The sequence below is a fragment of the Ursus maritimus genome, unplaced genomic scaffold (assembly GCF_017311325.1).
Source record: "Ursus maritimus isolate PB19 unplaced genomic scaffold, ASM1731132v1 scaffold_14, whole genome shotgun sequence".
Classification (NCBI taxonomy): domain Eukaryota; kingdom Metazoa; phylum Chordata; class Mammalia; order Carnivora; family Ursidae; genus Ursus; species Ursus maritimus.
The window spans coordinates 68,891,716-68,903,867 of NW_024423786.1; the positions used below are offsets into that span (position 1 = coordinate 68,891,716).

Consider the following 12,152-nt stretch of genomic DNA (forward strand, 5'->3'; position numbering starts at 1 on the left):
GTGCGCCCCCGGCCTAGGTCCATAATCTCTGCAGAGGTCATGGCCAATTTCAGCTGCTGCAGCAGCCCAGGGGACAGCGCCTGGACCTGGAGGGTCTGTGATACAGCCCTGCCATAGGCCGCTGGAACTTAGCCTGGAGCTTACGAAGGCTTCGGGAGCACAGGGGGAACCCGGACTTTTCGAGGCCCCTCCGGTCAGGGAACAGACGGGGAAACTGAGGCCCAGGGAGGCCCAAAGCGCCCAGCGGGCCCGGCGCTTCCCCGCGGCGCGCCGGTGCGCGGGCTGGCTAGGGGCGCGGCCGGGGCTCCGCCTGCCCGCCGGCCCGGGCGGGGGCGGGTTAAAGGGGCGGGGCCGGCGTTGGCCCAGCCCGCGGCTCGCCCCACCGCCCCCCGCGCCCGGCCCGGCCCGGCAGCGAGAGCGGCGCCATGGAGGCCACCGGGGTGCTGCCGTTCGTGCGCGGCGTGGACCTCAGCGACAACGACTTCAAGGTGAGCCGGCCGGGCGTGGGGCCGACCTCCCTCCAGGCCGTCTCTTCCGCTCGGGCCCGCGCCGGTCTCCGCTTCCTGTCCCGCCCGCCTCGCGGCCCTGCGCCGCCCGGGAGACGGCGCGGGGTGGGGCTCTCCCCGGCGCTCGCGACCCCGCCCGGAACGGACCCCGGGTGCCCCCGCTCAGGACCCGCACGGGAAGACCCGGGCCGGCCAGGGCCGGGCGGACGCTGGGGCGCGGAGTCACGCCAGGGAGTGGGTTGAGCTGGGGGCCCCCACCCCGTGTCCCAGCCCGGGGGTCTGGGCCCCGCCCGGGCCGGAGAGTGGCCTGGGGGTCTGCGGGCTTCTGCTCCCGCCTCCCCGGCCCTCCGTCCCCGCCCCTCTGAGGTCACACGCCCAAGCCAGGCCCTGACTCATGGCCGGCTTTGCTACCGGGCTGCCGGGGGCGGGTCTGGAGCACACTCATCACTGCCCTGTCCCTGCCACCACCACCCCATCCTGTGTGGTCTTGGGCAAGTCACTTCCCCTCTCGGAGCCTGGGTTTTCTCATCCGGTGAAGGGCAATTAAGTAGCCCTCTTGGGGGCGTGGATTAGTTGGTGTGGAGACTCTCAGCAGGTGTGAGGCCTGGGGAGGGGATGGCGGGGACTGGTAGACTGAGGGACTGATAGCCTGGGGCCACAGGGAAGTGCGGTCCGGACTTCCAGCCCGTGGGTGAGTGAGACGGTTCTAGAGGATCAGGGATGAGGTCGGCAGTGCTGGTGACCAGAGGAGGCTGGGCAGGAGCGGAAGTGAGAGCTGGCCCAGCTCAGGGAGGGTCAGCCTGGGCGGCAGGGTGGGTAAGTGAGCGACTCAGGCCGGGGTGAGTGTAGTGTCAGCCTGGGTCTGCGCGGGTGGGGGGCCCAGGCTTTCCCTGGGGTTGGGTCGGGCCACTGCTGAGGAGGCAAGCAGGGCCTTCTTGGACTTACCCACGTGTGCACACACCACTTTCCTCTGCCCGCATCCCTGCCATCCTCACCAGGGGTCTCATTGACCTCTCCAGACGGGAGGAGGCTCAGTCACCAGCCAGGAATGTGGCTGTCAGGGGCCAGGGACACCAGCCAAGGGCCCTGAAGGCCCGTGCTGCCTCAGACTGCTTGTTGTAAGGGCTAGGGGTACTGCGTGGGCTTTCGGAGGTATTCACGGAGGCATGACCGAGGCTGTGCCGGGAACCTCGGGCCTCCACAGGGGGTTGGACCTTGCAGAGGAGAACGGCTTGTATGCTGATGGCCAGGTGGGGGCATAGGCGGGGCCTTGGTGGAGGCTCAGGGGTACCCCCATCTCTGGTGGCCTAACGAGGGCCTGGAATGGCGGGCAAAGGCATTTGAGCCGAGCTAACCACACAGCGGGGCACTGGGGACAAGCCAGTTCCGTCCTGGCCTGCTCAGGGCTCAGAATCCAACAAGAGATTTTAGGCCAACAGCCATCCTGATGATTCGTCTGTCCTCACGCTTTTGTCATGGGGGGCTTTTATTCACCCCGTTCCGTTGATGAAGTTGAGGCACAGAGTGGCGAGGTGACCTGTCCCGGGTTGCACAGCTGCTGAGAGGTGACTCTGTTGCTTTCCAAAGGCTCCCATGGGCATGGGGGCCACCGAGGGTGGTATAGCGGGGGCGCCCCTCGCCCAGACCAGTCTCACCATGACCCCCTCACCACAGGGCGGCTACTTCCCTGAGAATGTCAAGGCCATGACCAGTCTGCGGTGGCTGAAGCTGAACCGCACTGGCCTCTGCTACCTGCCGGAGGAGTTGGGTGCCCTGCAGAAGCTGGTAAGGGGCTTTGGGCAGTCAGGGAGGGTCCCTGTGGATGGGGCTGGGCCAGGTGGGCAGAGCCGGCCAGAAGGGAGATGACCTAGAGGAAGACGCTGACAGCCATGACCAGAGCCGGCAGGGAGGGAGTGAGCACCCTGTCCCAGGAGGTGTGCAAGATAAGACTGGGCTGGGTGAGGGAAAGAGGCTGCAAGAGGTGGCCTGGGCCTGTGTGTCTGAGGGTCCCCTGGATGGTGCAGGGTTTTGGTGGCGGATGGGGACTCTGTAGGCGCCCTACCCACACTGCTGAGCCTCTGCCCCCCTGTCCTGGCCCAGGAGCACTTGTCCGTGAGCCACAACAACCTGACCACGCTTCACGGGGAGCTGTCCAGCCTGCCGTCACTGAGGGTGAGTGCTGCCACAGGCCATCAAGCTCAGGGGTGGGGGCTGGAGACCAGCCAGCGGCCTGAGGGTAGGGCCAGACCCCAGGCTGGACCAGCACCGTTGCCCATCCCAGGTCAGACTCAGTGGCCTGTTCCTAAAGATGAAGAGATACAATAATGCCCTGCGGTCAGTAATGCATGAGGGAGAAAGGTAAAAACCCAAACTCCCACTCATTTTTAGACAACAAGTACCATCAAGAACGGTTGGTACAAGCCAAGCACTGTTCCAACTCTTCCTCTTGGGTTTTTCCATATAATCCTGACCCTCACCAAGTTCACGGATGAAGACACTTGGCCAGAGAGCCAGGTCGCTTGCCCAAGGTCACTTGCCCAAGGCTGAGGTCACATGGCCAGGCAGTAGAAGAACTGGGGTAGAGTGGGGTTTGGCCCAGAAGAAGGGTGATCAGGGTGGTCCTGTCGCCCCTGTGCTCTCCACGGAACCTCTGACATCCCAGAACTTCAGGCCCCCATCTAGACCCTTCGGGCCTCAGGGAGGGTTGTTCCCTCAGGCCAGACGTTAAGAGCAGAGCCTCTGGACCTGGACGACCTGAGTTCAGATCTGGGCCCTGCCGCTCTCTGGCTGCATGACCCTGGACAAGTTACTTCCACGTTCCCAGGAGGGTTCACCAGGTGACAGCTACGAAGCCACGGTGTGGCCCTGCACAGATGCCAGGGCTGAAGGAAAGGTGGCAGCAGCCCCATTGCTGCTTGCAGTCGTGGCGCCATCCTGTGGCCTGTCCTCTCTCCCGCTCAGACCTTCTGCAGTTTCAGCCCTGGGAGGATAGAAAACAGACTTGCTGTCCAGTCTGCACTCTGAGTTTGCTCTGGTCCAGCCCTCTCCCTCTGTCCTAGAAACTCTGTCTCAGAACTACCCCCTTATCTTGGAATTGGGAAGCTCTTCCTCAGGTACCCTGAGGACCCCGTGCTGGGCTCTGGGGCACATGTGAGCTGGGCTTTGAGGTGTGAATAGGAGCTCATCAGGAGGCCAGGAAGAGCTCGCCAGGTGGAGGGACTGTGGGCAAAGGCCAGGCTGGGACAGCACTTGGGCCTCTGGTGGGCTTCCCGAGGCTCTGTCCTTCCCTGATCTCTCTGCTGCGTCCTGGGGGTGTAAGCTGGAAATCATGGACTCTCGTGGTTTCTCTCCAGGCCATCGTGGCTCGAGCCAACAAACTGAAGAATTCCGGAGTCCCTGATGACATCTTCAAGCTGGACGACCTCTCAGTTCTGGTCAGTGATTCCCTACCTACCTGGTCTCTGTGCTGACCCCCCAGTCAGTCCTCATCTGTTAGAGTGGTCCCTGCAGCCACTGGTAAACCCTTTTACAGATGGAGAAACTGAGGCACAGAGTGCCTTGCCTGAGCTCACTCACGGCGTCAGAGCCCTAACCTAGGCACCCTTTCTGTTAGGGTCCCAGCTATCTCCCTTTGGTTCTGAAACCCCCTCATGCACTCCTTCCTCAGTGCTACCCCCATCCCCAAGGCCGGCAGAGGCCCAGCAGGGTGGTACTGCCCCTGAGACCCCTGCCCTGACCGCCCCGCTTCTGCCCAGGACTTGAGCTACAACCAGCTGACGGAATGTCCACGGGAGCTGGAGAACGCCAAGAACATGCTGGTGCTGAACCTCAGCCACAACAGGTTCCTGTCGGGCGGGGCAGGGGGTGGGATTGCAGCACGGTGGGTGCGCTGGGCCCGGGAGCTGTGCGCCTGGCGCTGACGGCCCCCTGCCCGCCTCACCCCACCCTCCCGCAGCATCGACACCATCCCCAACCAGCTATTCATCAACCTCACCGACCTCCTGTACCTGGACCTCAGTGAGAACCGTCTGGAGAGCTTGCCCCCACAGATGCGCCGCCTGGTACACCTGCAGACACTCGTGCTCAATGGGAACCCGCTGCTGCACGCACAGCTCCGGTGGGTGCCTCCGTACACCACACCCCTCCAGAGCCCACCCGGGCCACCTGGCCCCGGGCCCACCACACCCCCACCCCTCCCGAGAGGGCTGGGCCCCTCAGGCCCCACCCTTCCAAAGCATCGGGCCCTTCCTCAGTCCGGTGTTCTGTGTCCCCCACACCCCAGCCGCCCCTGACCTGGGCTTCTCAGCCCCTCTCAGCCCCATGCTCTCGGCTGTCCCTGCAGGCAGCTCCCTGCTCTGACGGCCCTGCAGACCCTGCACCTGAGGAACACGCAGCGCACGCAGAGCAACCTCCCCACCAGCCTGGAGGGCCTGAGCAACCTCGCAGGTGGGCAGCCCCTGGGTGCTCTCCATGGGCTCTGGCCCCTTCGGGTTCCTGGCTTCCTTATGGAGGACGGGACTGACTCTGCTCTCCTGGCCACCTCCTAGAGGGAAAAGGATCTAGTTACATCACAGTTCTTTCTTTCTTTCATTACTGTGATGACTAGTGGTAACTCCAAGGTATGAGCACTGGCTTGATGCCTAGACCCACTGGTGTGAGGAGGGATTTCCAAATGGAGAAACCGAGGTTCAGAGAGATTAAGTCACTTGCTTAAGACCACAAAGCCTGGAGGCGGTGGAGCTGGGGCTCTCATGAGGGCTCCTGCCCCTGGAGCTGGCTGTGGGGGCCCCCACTGATGCACCACCCCCTGCACCCCAGATGTGGACCTGTCCTGCAACGACCTGACGCGGGTGCCTGAGTGCCTGTACACCCTCCCCAGCCTGCGCCGCCTCAACCTCAGCAGCAACCAGATCACGGAGCTGTCCCTGTGCATCGACCAGTGGGTGCACGTGGAGACCTTGAACCTGTCCCGCAACCAGCTCACCTCGCTGCCCGTACGTGCAGGCCCGGGCTGGGAGAGGGAAGGCTGCTGAGCTGCCCTGGCTCCTGCCCCTGACTCCCGCCCCCGCCCGCCATGCCCGTGTCTCCCCTCCAGTCCGCCATTTGCAAGCTCGCCAAGCTGAAGAAGTTGTACGTGAACTCCAACAAGCTGGATTTCGACGGGCTGCCCTCGGGCATCGGCAAGCTGACCAGCCTGGAGGAGTTCATGGCCGCCAGCAACAACCTGGAGCTGATCCCTGAGAGCCTGTGCAGGTGCTGGGGCGCGATGGGGGCGGGAGGCCTTATGGCACAGAAGACCCCCGCATCGTAGCCAGAGCCCACCCTGTGCCCTCTGCACAGCGTGCAGGATGGACGGGTTGATTCGGCTTTGCGGAGAAAGCCCACACAGTCCTGTGCCAGCGCTTCCCAGTATGGGTGCCCCTCGGCACAGTGACGGAGGACACGCACAGGGATGAGGCCGGAGGGGTTCCCCTGCCATGTGGGTTTGGGACACGGCACCATCTGCATCCCTCTGGAGGCCACAGTGTCTACCTGCGTGGCCTTCTGAGGACTTGGAGAGAAGAGAGGGCCCCTCGGTGGCTTCCAAGCCAGTGTGAGGACAGAATACGTGTTTTAGTGTCCTGGGGTTCATATCCAGGGGCCTTTATTTCTGCAGAAGGCCTCTCTGAGAAATGCTGTTCCGTAGAGGTCACTGTACGTCCCTCCCAGTCACTTAGCTGTGAGGAGACTCGTGTTCCAGCTGCTTCTGCCTCTCCTGCCGTTCCTGGCCTCTTTAAACCCGCTGCTGTCTTAACTAGCTGGGCTACCCGGCTGCCCGTCTCCAAGACCCGAGGCTTCCCTGCCTCCCCCACACTCGTCTGTCACGTCCCTGAGGCCGCGGCTCTGTCCTCACAGGTGCACGAAGCTGAGGAAACTCGTCCTGAACAAGAACCGCCTGGTGACCCTCCCGGAGGCCATCCACTTCCTGACGGAGATCGAGGTCCGGGCAGGCCAGGGCCGGCACGGAGGGGGAGGAGGGGCCCGGTGGGGAGGCCGGAGGTGACGACAGCCCCTCAGGAAAGACCGGACGAGGCAGGGTCACTGGAGTCGGGGGGACCCGGCAGAGGGCCCTGGAGGGGTGCCAGTGCCACGGAAGGGAGAGGGCGAACCATACCCCTGTGTCCATACCATGCTTGACAGCATCCTCTAAGCCCCACGACCAGCCCGCAGGGTCCCATTTCACAGATGGGAAGAGCGGAGCCCCGAGGGGCAGCTGCAGAGCTGGGGTGCGAGCCCAGGCCCCTGGTGGCCAGGAGCAAGAAAGCCGGGACAGTGTGACTGGGAGGTAGATTCAGGCTCAGCGCCACCTCTGCTCCTCCCCCGAGGCAGGTCCTGGACGTGCGGGAGAACCCCAGCCTGGTCATGCCTCCCAAGCCCGCGGACCGCGCGGCCGAGTGGTACAACATCGACTTCTCGCTGCAGAACCAGCTGCGGCTGGCAGGTGCCTCGCCCGCCACAGTGGCTGCGGCAGCAGCTGGTAAGCAGAGCAAGTCTGGCCGGGACGCTGAGGGGGTGCTTCTCTGGGCCTCAACTTACCCATCTATACATTGGGGGGGCACACACGGCTTCTGGATCCTGGTGCATTAGGTTGGCCCCTGGTTGACTGGATGCCTGAGGGGGCAAGCCCAGCCAGGGTCCAGCTGTGTACTCCTCCCCCCCCCAAGCAGGAAGCGGGCCCAAGGACCCCCTGGCTCGCAAGATGCGGCTCCGGAGGCGCAAGGACTCGGCCCAGGATGACCAGGCTAAGCAGGTGCTGAAGGGCATGTCGGATGTGGCCCAGGAGAAGAACAAAAAGCAGGAGGTAAGCCAGGCCAGGGGCTGGGGCAGGAGCGAGTGTCCCTGGGCTCTGCTTAAGACAGACTGTGTGACCCAGGCCAAGAGGGAGAGTGGGTGCTGGGTAGCGAGAACAGCCCGTGCAAAGGCCCTGAGGTGGGTAGCAAATAAAGAGGTCAGACTGAGTGGCTGCGTAGAGGCAAGCCACGCCTTTGACTGTGACCCCAGGAGAGTACTGACACCCGAGCCCCTGGGGGCAAGGCACGGCGCTGGGACCAGGGCCTGGAGAAGCCACGCCTTGACTACTCTGAGTTCTTCACGGAGGACGTGGGCCAGCTACCTGGTCTGACCATCTGGCAGATCGAGAACTTCGTGCCCGTGCTGGTGGAGGAAGCCTTCCATGGCAAGTTCTACGAGGCTGACTGCTACATCGTGCTCAAGGTGAGGGTCGGGCATGTTGCTGGGGGCCACGGGACCCCCAGGAACCTTAGGTGGCTCAGAATCCCCACCCCGCAGTTTTGTTTGTTGAGGGAAGGTGAGAGGGGGAGGACTTCGCAAAGGGGGCCAGATGGCGGTGGTCCAGGCTGAAGTGCATCAGGGCGTCCCACCCTGGGGCGGCTCGACTGGCCTCTGCAGAGTGAGCTGGGAAGCCGGAATGCCCCGGCAAGGCCTGACACGACCTGTCCCCCGCCCCCAGACCTTTCTGGATGACAGTGGCTCTCTGAACTGGGAGATCTACTACTGGATCGGCGGGGAGGCCACGCTGGACAAGAAGGCTTGCTCTGCCATCCACGCCGTGAACCTGCGTAACTACCTGGGTGCCGAGTGCCGCACCGTGCGGGAGGAGATGGGCGACGAGAGCGAGGAGTTCCTGCAGGTGCCAGCCCGCTGGAGGGGAGGGCCTGGGGCGGGGCGGGGCGGTGGGTGGGGCTGGGTGGGACCTGGTGGGCGTGATCAGGGACTGGGCGTGGTTGGCGGGCGGGGCGAAAGCCTCTGGCTCGCATTGCTGAGACCAAAGGTGGGGGGGTTGAGACCTCAGATAGACAGTAGGGTCAGGAGAGCTACATAAGGCCAAAGGTGGGGAGCCTGGGCCAGGGGAGCGAAGAGACAGCTGGGGAGCTGGGACCAATAGCACCTAGGGGGTGGTGCTGCCGGCAGGGACCAAGGAGGCGGGGCCTAGGGCCGGACCCTGAGCCCGACAGCGCGCTGGGAGCAAGCTGTGCTGTCCTCTCGGCCAGCTGGTTATGTGTAGACACCCATCCCCACAAGATTTTCCCCTGATTCACCCCTTGCCCTCTTACATAAAGCTGCTTGGCCCCGTGCCCGGATACCGCGTTCTCAGCATGCTGTGTATACCTGAGCCTGAACAGGAGCAAACGCATACACTCTTCTGTCCTAACGCTCTAATACGTGTCTGTTTAGACACAGGTCTTATTCTTTCCTTTTTTCGTACCTTCATCACGGGTGGGTGGCACCTGATGCGACTGTACACGGCCCTGTCCTGGCAGGTGGGGTCTGGTGGGGACGGGGATGGCTCAGGGATGAAGGCCCACGCCCTCACCCACACAGGTGTTTGACAATGACATCTCGTACATCGAGGGTGGAACAGCCAGTGGCTTCTACACTGTGGAGGACACGCACTATGTGACCAGGTGAGGGTGTGTGGGGGTGGCTGGCGCTGACCTGAGCTCAGCTGGGAAGGATTGGGGGACAGGGTGTTAGGGCCGAATGGGCCCCTTTGCGCCCCCCCCCAGTCAGTCTTGCTCTGGCCCCCAGGATGTACCGCGTGTATGGGAAAAAGAACATCAAGCTGGAGCCTGTGCCGCTCAAGGGGGCCTCTCTGGACCCAAGGTAGGCCCCCCTGCCTCCAGGAGGGGAGTGCTTGAACTCACATCTCCTCCCCACGAGTTGGGAGCAGTTTTGGGTTCTAGAAAAAAACGCCTCCCAGCAACCCTTTTAACCCCTGTCTCATTGAACTCAGCAGGACCAGCAAGGGGGCTAAACCCTATCACGGGGTTTGGGGCAGGGTCAAGGGCATGAGGGCAATCGCTACCCGTGTCCATCACTGCCCTTCCGGCCCCTCCTATTCAGGTTTGTTTTCCTGCTGGATCAAGGGCTGGACATTTATGTGTGGCGAGGGACCCAGGCCACACTGAGTAGCACTACCAAGGCCAGGTATGAGGACGTGGTGGGGTATTTTCTGCAAAGACAGATTGTCATCTAAGGGGCATGGGACTCACGAAGGGCTTTGCATACACCCCCCCCCCAAGGCTCTTTGCGGAGAAAATTAACAAGAATGAGCGGAAAGGGAAGGCAGAGATCACACTGCTGATGCAAGGTCAGGAGCCCCCAGAGTTCTGGGAGGCGCTAGGCGGGGAGCCCTCTGAGATCAAGAAGCACGTGCCCGATGACTTCTGGCCACCTCAGCCCAAGCTGTATAAGGTGAGCTGTGGTGTGCGGGGCAGCGCTGCCCTGACTTGGTCAGCAGGGCACCACTGTGGTGCCCGTGGTCTTCATGTGGACTTTGGTGGGGAGACGGTGCCACCTTCTGGACAGGAAATAGCCAGCGCAGAGGTCCAGAGGCTGGCTCTGAGTGAGGCGTGAGAAGGGGTGTCAGAGTGTGTATTTCCAGGAAGGTGGGGCTGGAGAGGGAGGCTGCAACGTGCCTGGGTGCCAGGCCTGAGACCCTGGCCTTAATTCTGTAGGTGACGGGAAGCCCCTAGGGGTGGACAGTTAAAGAAGAGGGCAGTTAAAGAATTAGGAATGACAGTAAGGACTTGGAGAGGGCAGGCAAACATCGGCAGAGGGAGGTCCAAAGAGGAGCAGGCAGTGGTCCTGAGCGCCCGCAGCAAAGCAGGGGGCTGCTGGGAGGGGGGCTCCAGTGCCCCAGACCCCGCCCGTGCCACGCCCACCCTTCCTGCCGCCAGGTGGGCCTGGGCCTGGGCTATCTGGAGCTGCCGCAGATCAACTACAAGCTCTCCGTGGAACATAAGACCCGTCCCAAGGTGGAGCTGCTGCCCAGGATGCGGCTGGTGAGGCCCACGGAGGGAGGAGGGCGCGGGGGCTGGGAGCCCTCGCTGGCGGCCCGGCATTGGCATCGGTGTTGACCTCCGGCCTTTGCCCTGCAGCTGCAGAGCCTCCTGGACACGCGCTGCGTATACATCCTGGACTGTTGGTCAGACGTGTTCATCTGGCTGGGCCGCAAGTCCCCGCGCCTGGTGCGCGCCGCCGCCCTCAAGCTGGGCCAGGAGCTGTGCGGGATGTTGCACAGGCCGCGCCACGCCGCGGTCAGCCGCAGCCTGGAGGGCACCGAGGCGCAGGTGCGGAGTGCGGGCACAGGCCCCGCCCCGGCCCCTCCCCTCCACCCTGTCAGGCCCCGCCCCCGCGTCGAGGCCCCTCCCTCGTTTTAGGCCCCGCCCCCAAGCCTCGGCCGACCAGACCGTCACTCCAGCTCGTGTTTTCTCCCTCTCGGCAGGTGTTCAAGGCCAAGTTCAAGAACTGGGACGACGTGTTGACAGTGGACTACACGCGCAACGCGGAGGCTGTGCTGCAGGGCCCGGGGCTCGCCGGGAAGGTGAAACGCGACGCGGAGAAGAAAGATCAGATGAAGGCTGACCTCACCGCGCTGTTCCTGCCGCGGCAGCCGCCCATGGCTCTGGCGGAGGTGGGGGCCGGGCCCGGGGCGGGGCGGGGCGGACTCGGCCGGGACCCTGCCGAAGTGGGAGGGGCCTCCGTGCGGGTCCCTGCCCTGTGACTAGCGGCCGTCGCCTGCAGGCCGAGCAGCTGATGGAGGAGTGGAACGAGGACCTGGACGGCATGGAGGGCTTTGTGCTGGAGGGCAAGAAGTTCGCGAGGCTGCCGGAGGAGGAGTTCGGCCACTTCTACACGCAGGACTGCTACGTCTTCCTCTGCAGGTGCCGCCGCGGCGCGCCTCGGTCGCCCGGCCCCTCCCCTGAGGCTGGGGGGCTCGAGCCCCCGCTCACCGCCCTCTGAACCCCCCACAGGTACTGGGTGCCCGTGGAGTACGAGGAGGAGGAGAAGAAGGAAGAGAAGGAAGAGGAGAAAGCGGGAGCGGAGGGCAAGGAAGGCGAGGAGGCCGCGGCTGAGGCAGAGGAGAAGCAGCCCGAGGAGGACTTCCAGTGCATCGTGTACTTCTGGCAGGGCCGGGAAGCCTCCAACATGGGCTGGCTCACCTTCACCTTCAGCCTGCAGAAGAAGTTCGAAAGCCTCTTCCCTGGCAAGCTGGAGGTGTGCCTGCCGTGCCCCCGCCCCCACCCCCACCCCCTCTCCAGGCCACGCCCCCTGCGCCAGGCCACTCCCCTGTCGCCTCGAGAGGGACAGACGACGGGGGGCGTGGCCGGGGGGGGGGTTGTCCAGGGAGCTGCCCCTAACGCTTCCGTACCCCCAGGTGGTGCGCATGACACAGCAGCAGGAGAACCCCAAGTTCCTGTCCCATTTCAAGAGAAAGTTTATCATCCATCGGGGCAAGAGGAAGGCGGCTCAGGGTGCCCAGCAACCCAGCCTCTACCAGATTCGCACCAATGGCAGCGCCCTCTGCACCCGGTGCCTGGCTGGGGGGAGGGAGCGTGCGGTGGGCAGGCGGGGGCAGTGGCCAGCAGGGACCCCTTGCTGACACCTCCCACCCCCCAGGTGCATCCAGATCAACACTGACTCCAGCCTCCTCAACTCCGAGTTCTGCTTCATCCTCAAGGTGGGGGGGTGGCGGGACTGTGGTGCAGGGTGATGGGCTGTGGGCTGGCCCAGACGGGAACCCCCTGCACACTCCTCAGGTTCCCTTTGAGAGCGAGGACAACCAGGGCATCGTGTACGCGT

General features: G+C 63.9%; 1 protein-coding gene across 1 annotated transcript in view; it reads left to right on the forward strand.

Moving 5' to 3' along the window:
* The first annotated feature begins 370 nt into the window (after positions 1–370).
* The window catches only part of LOC121102467 (protein flightless-1 homolog), a 14,003-nt gene continuing 2,221 nt past the window's right edge, over positions 371–12,152 (forward strand). The window contains exons 1-26 of the mRNA XM_040628342.1: positions 371–488; positions 2,181–2,291; positions 2,607–2,678; positions 3,860–3,940; positions 4,262–4,347; positions 4,462–4,623; positions 4,849–4,952; positions 5,325–5,500; positions 5,602–5,759; positions 6,402–6,486; positions 6,876–7,023; positions 7,214–7,347; positions 7,548–7,760; positions 8,017–8,196; positions 8,889–8,971; positions 9,096–9,170; positions 9,411–9,494; positions 9,590–9,761; positions 10,247–10,351; positions 10,448–10,639; positions 10,795–10,983; positions 11,094–11,233; positions 11,324–11,567; positions 11,728–11,882; positions 11,970–12,030; positions 12,110–12,150. Coding sequence (XP_040484276.1) covers positions 426–488; positions 2,181–2,291; positions 2,607–2,678; positions 3,860–3,940; positions 4,262–4,347; positions 4,462–4,623; positions 4,849–4,952; positions 5,325–5,500; positions 5,602–5,759; positions 6,402–6,486; positions 6,876–7,023; positions 7,214–7,347; positions 7,548–7,760; positions 8,017–8,196; positions 8,889–8,971; positions 9,096–9,170; positions 9,411–9,494; positions 9,590–9,761; positions 10,247–10,351; positions 10,448–10,639; positions 10,795–10,983; positions 11,094–11,233; positions 11,324–11,567; positions 11,728–11,882; positions 11,970–12,030; positions 12,110–12,150 — 3,314 coding nt within the window. The 5' untranslated portion in view covers positions 371–425. The remainder of the gene's footprint in view (positions 489–2,180; positions 2,292–2,606; positions 2,679–3,859; positions 3,941–4,261; positions 4,348–4,461; positions 4,624–4,848; positions 4,953–5,324; positions 5,501–5,601; positions 5,760–6,401; positions 6,487–6,875; positions 7,024–7,213; positions 7,348–7,547; positions 7,761–8,016; positions 8,197–8,888; positions 8,972–9,095; positions 9,171–9,410; positions 9,495–9,589; positions 9,762–10,246; positions 10,352–10,447; positions 10,640–10,794; positions 10,984–11,093; positions 11,234–11,323; positions 11,568–11,727; positions 11,883–11,969; positions 12,031–12,109; positions 12,151–12,152) is intronic.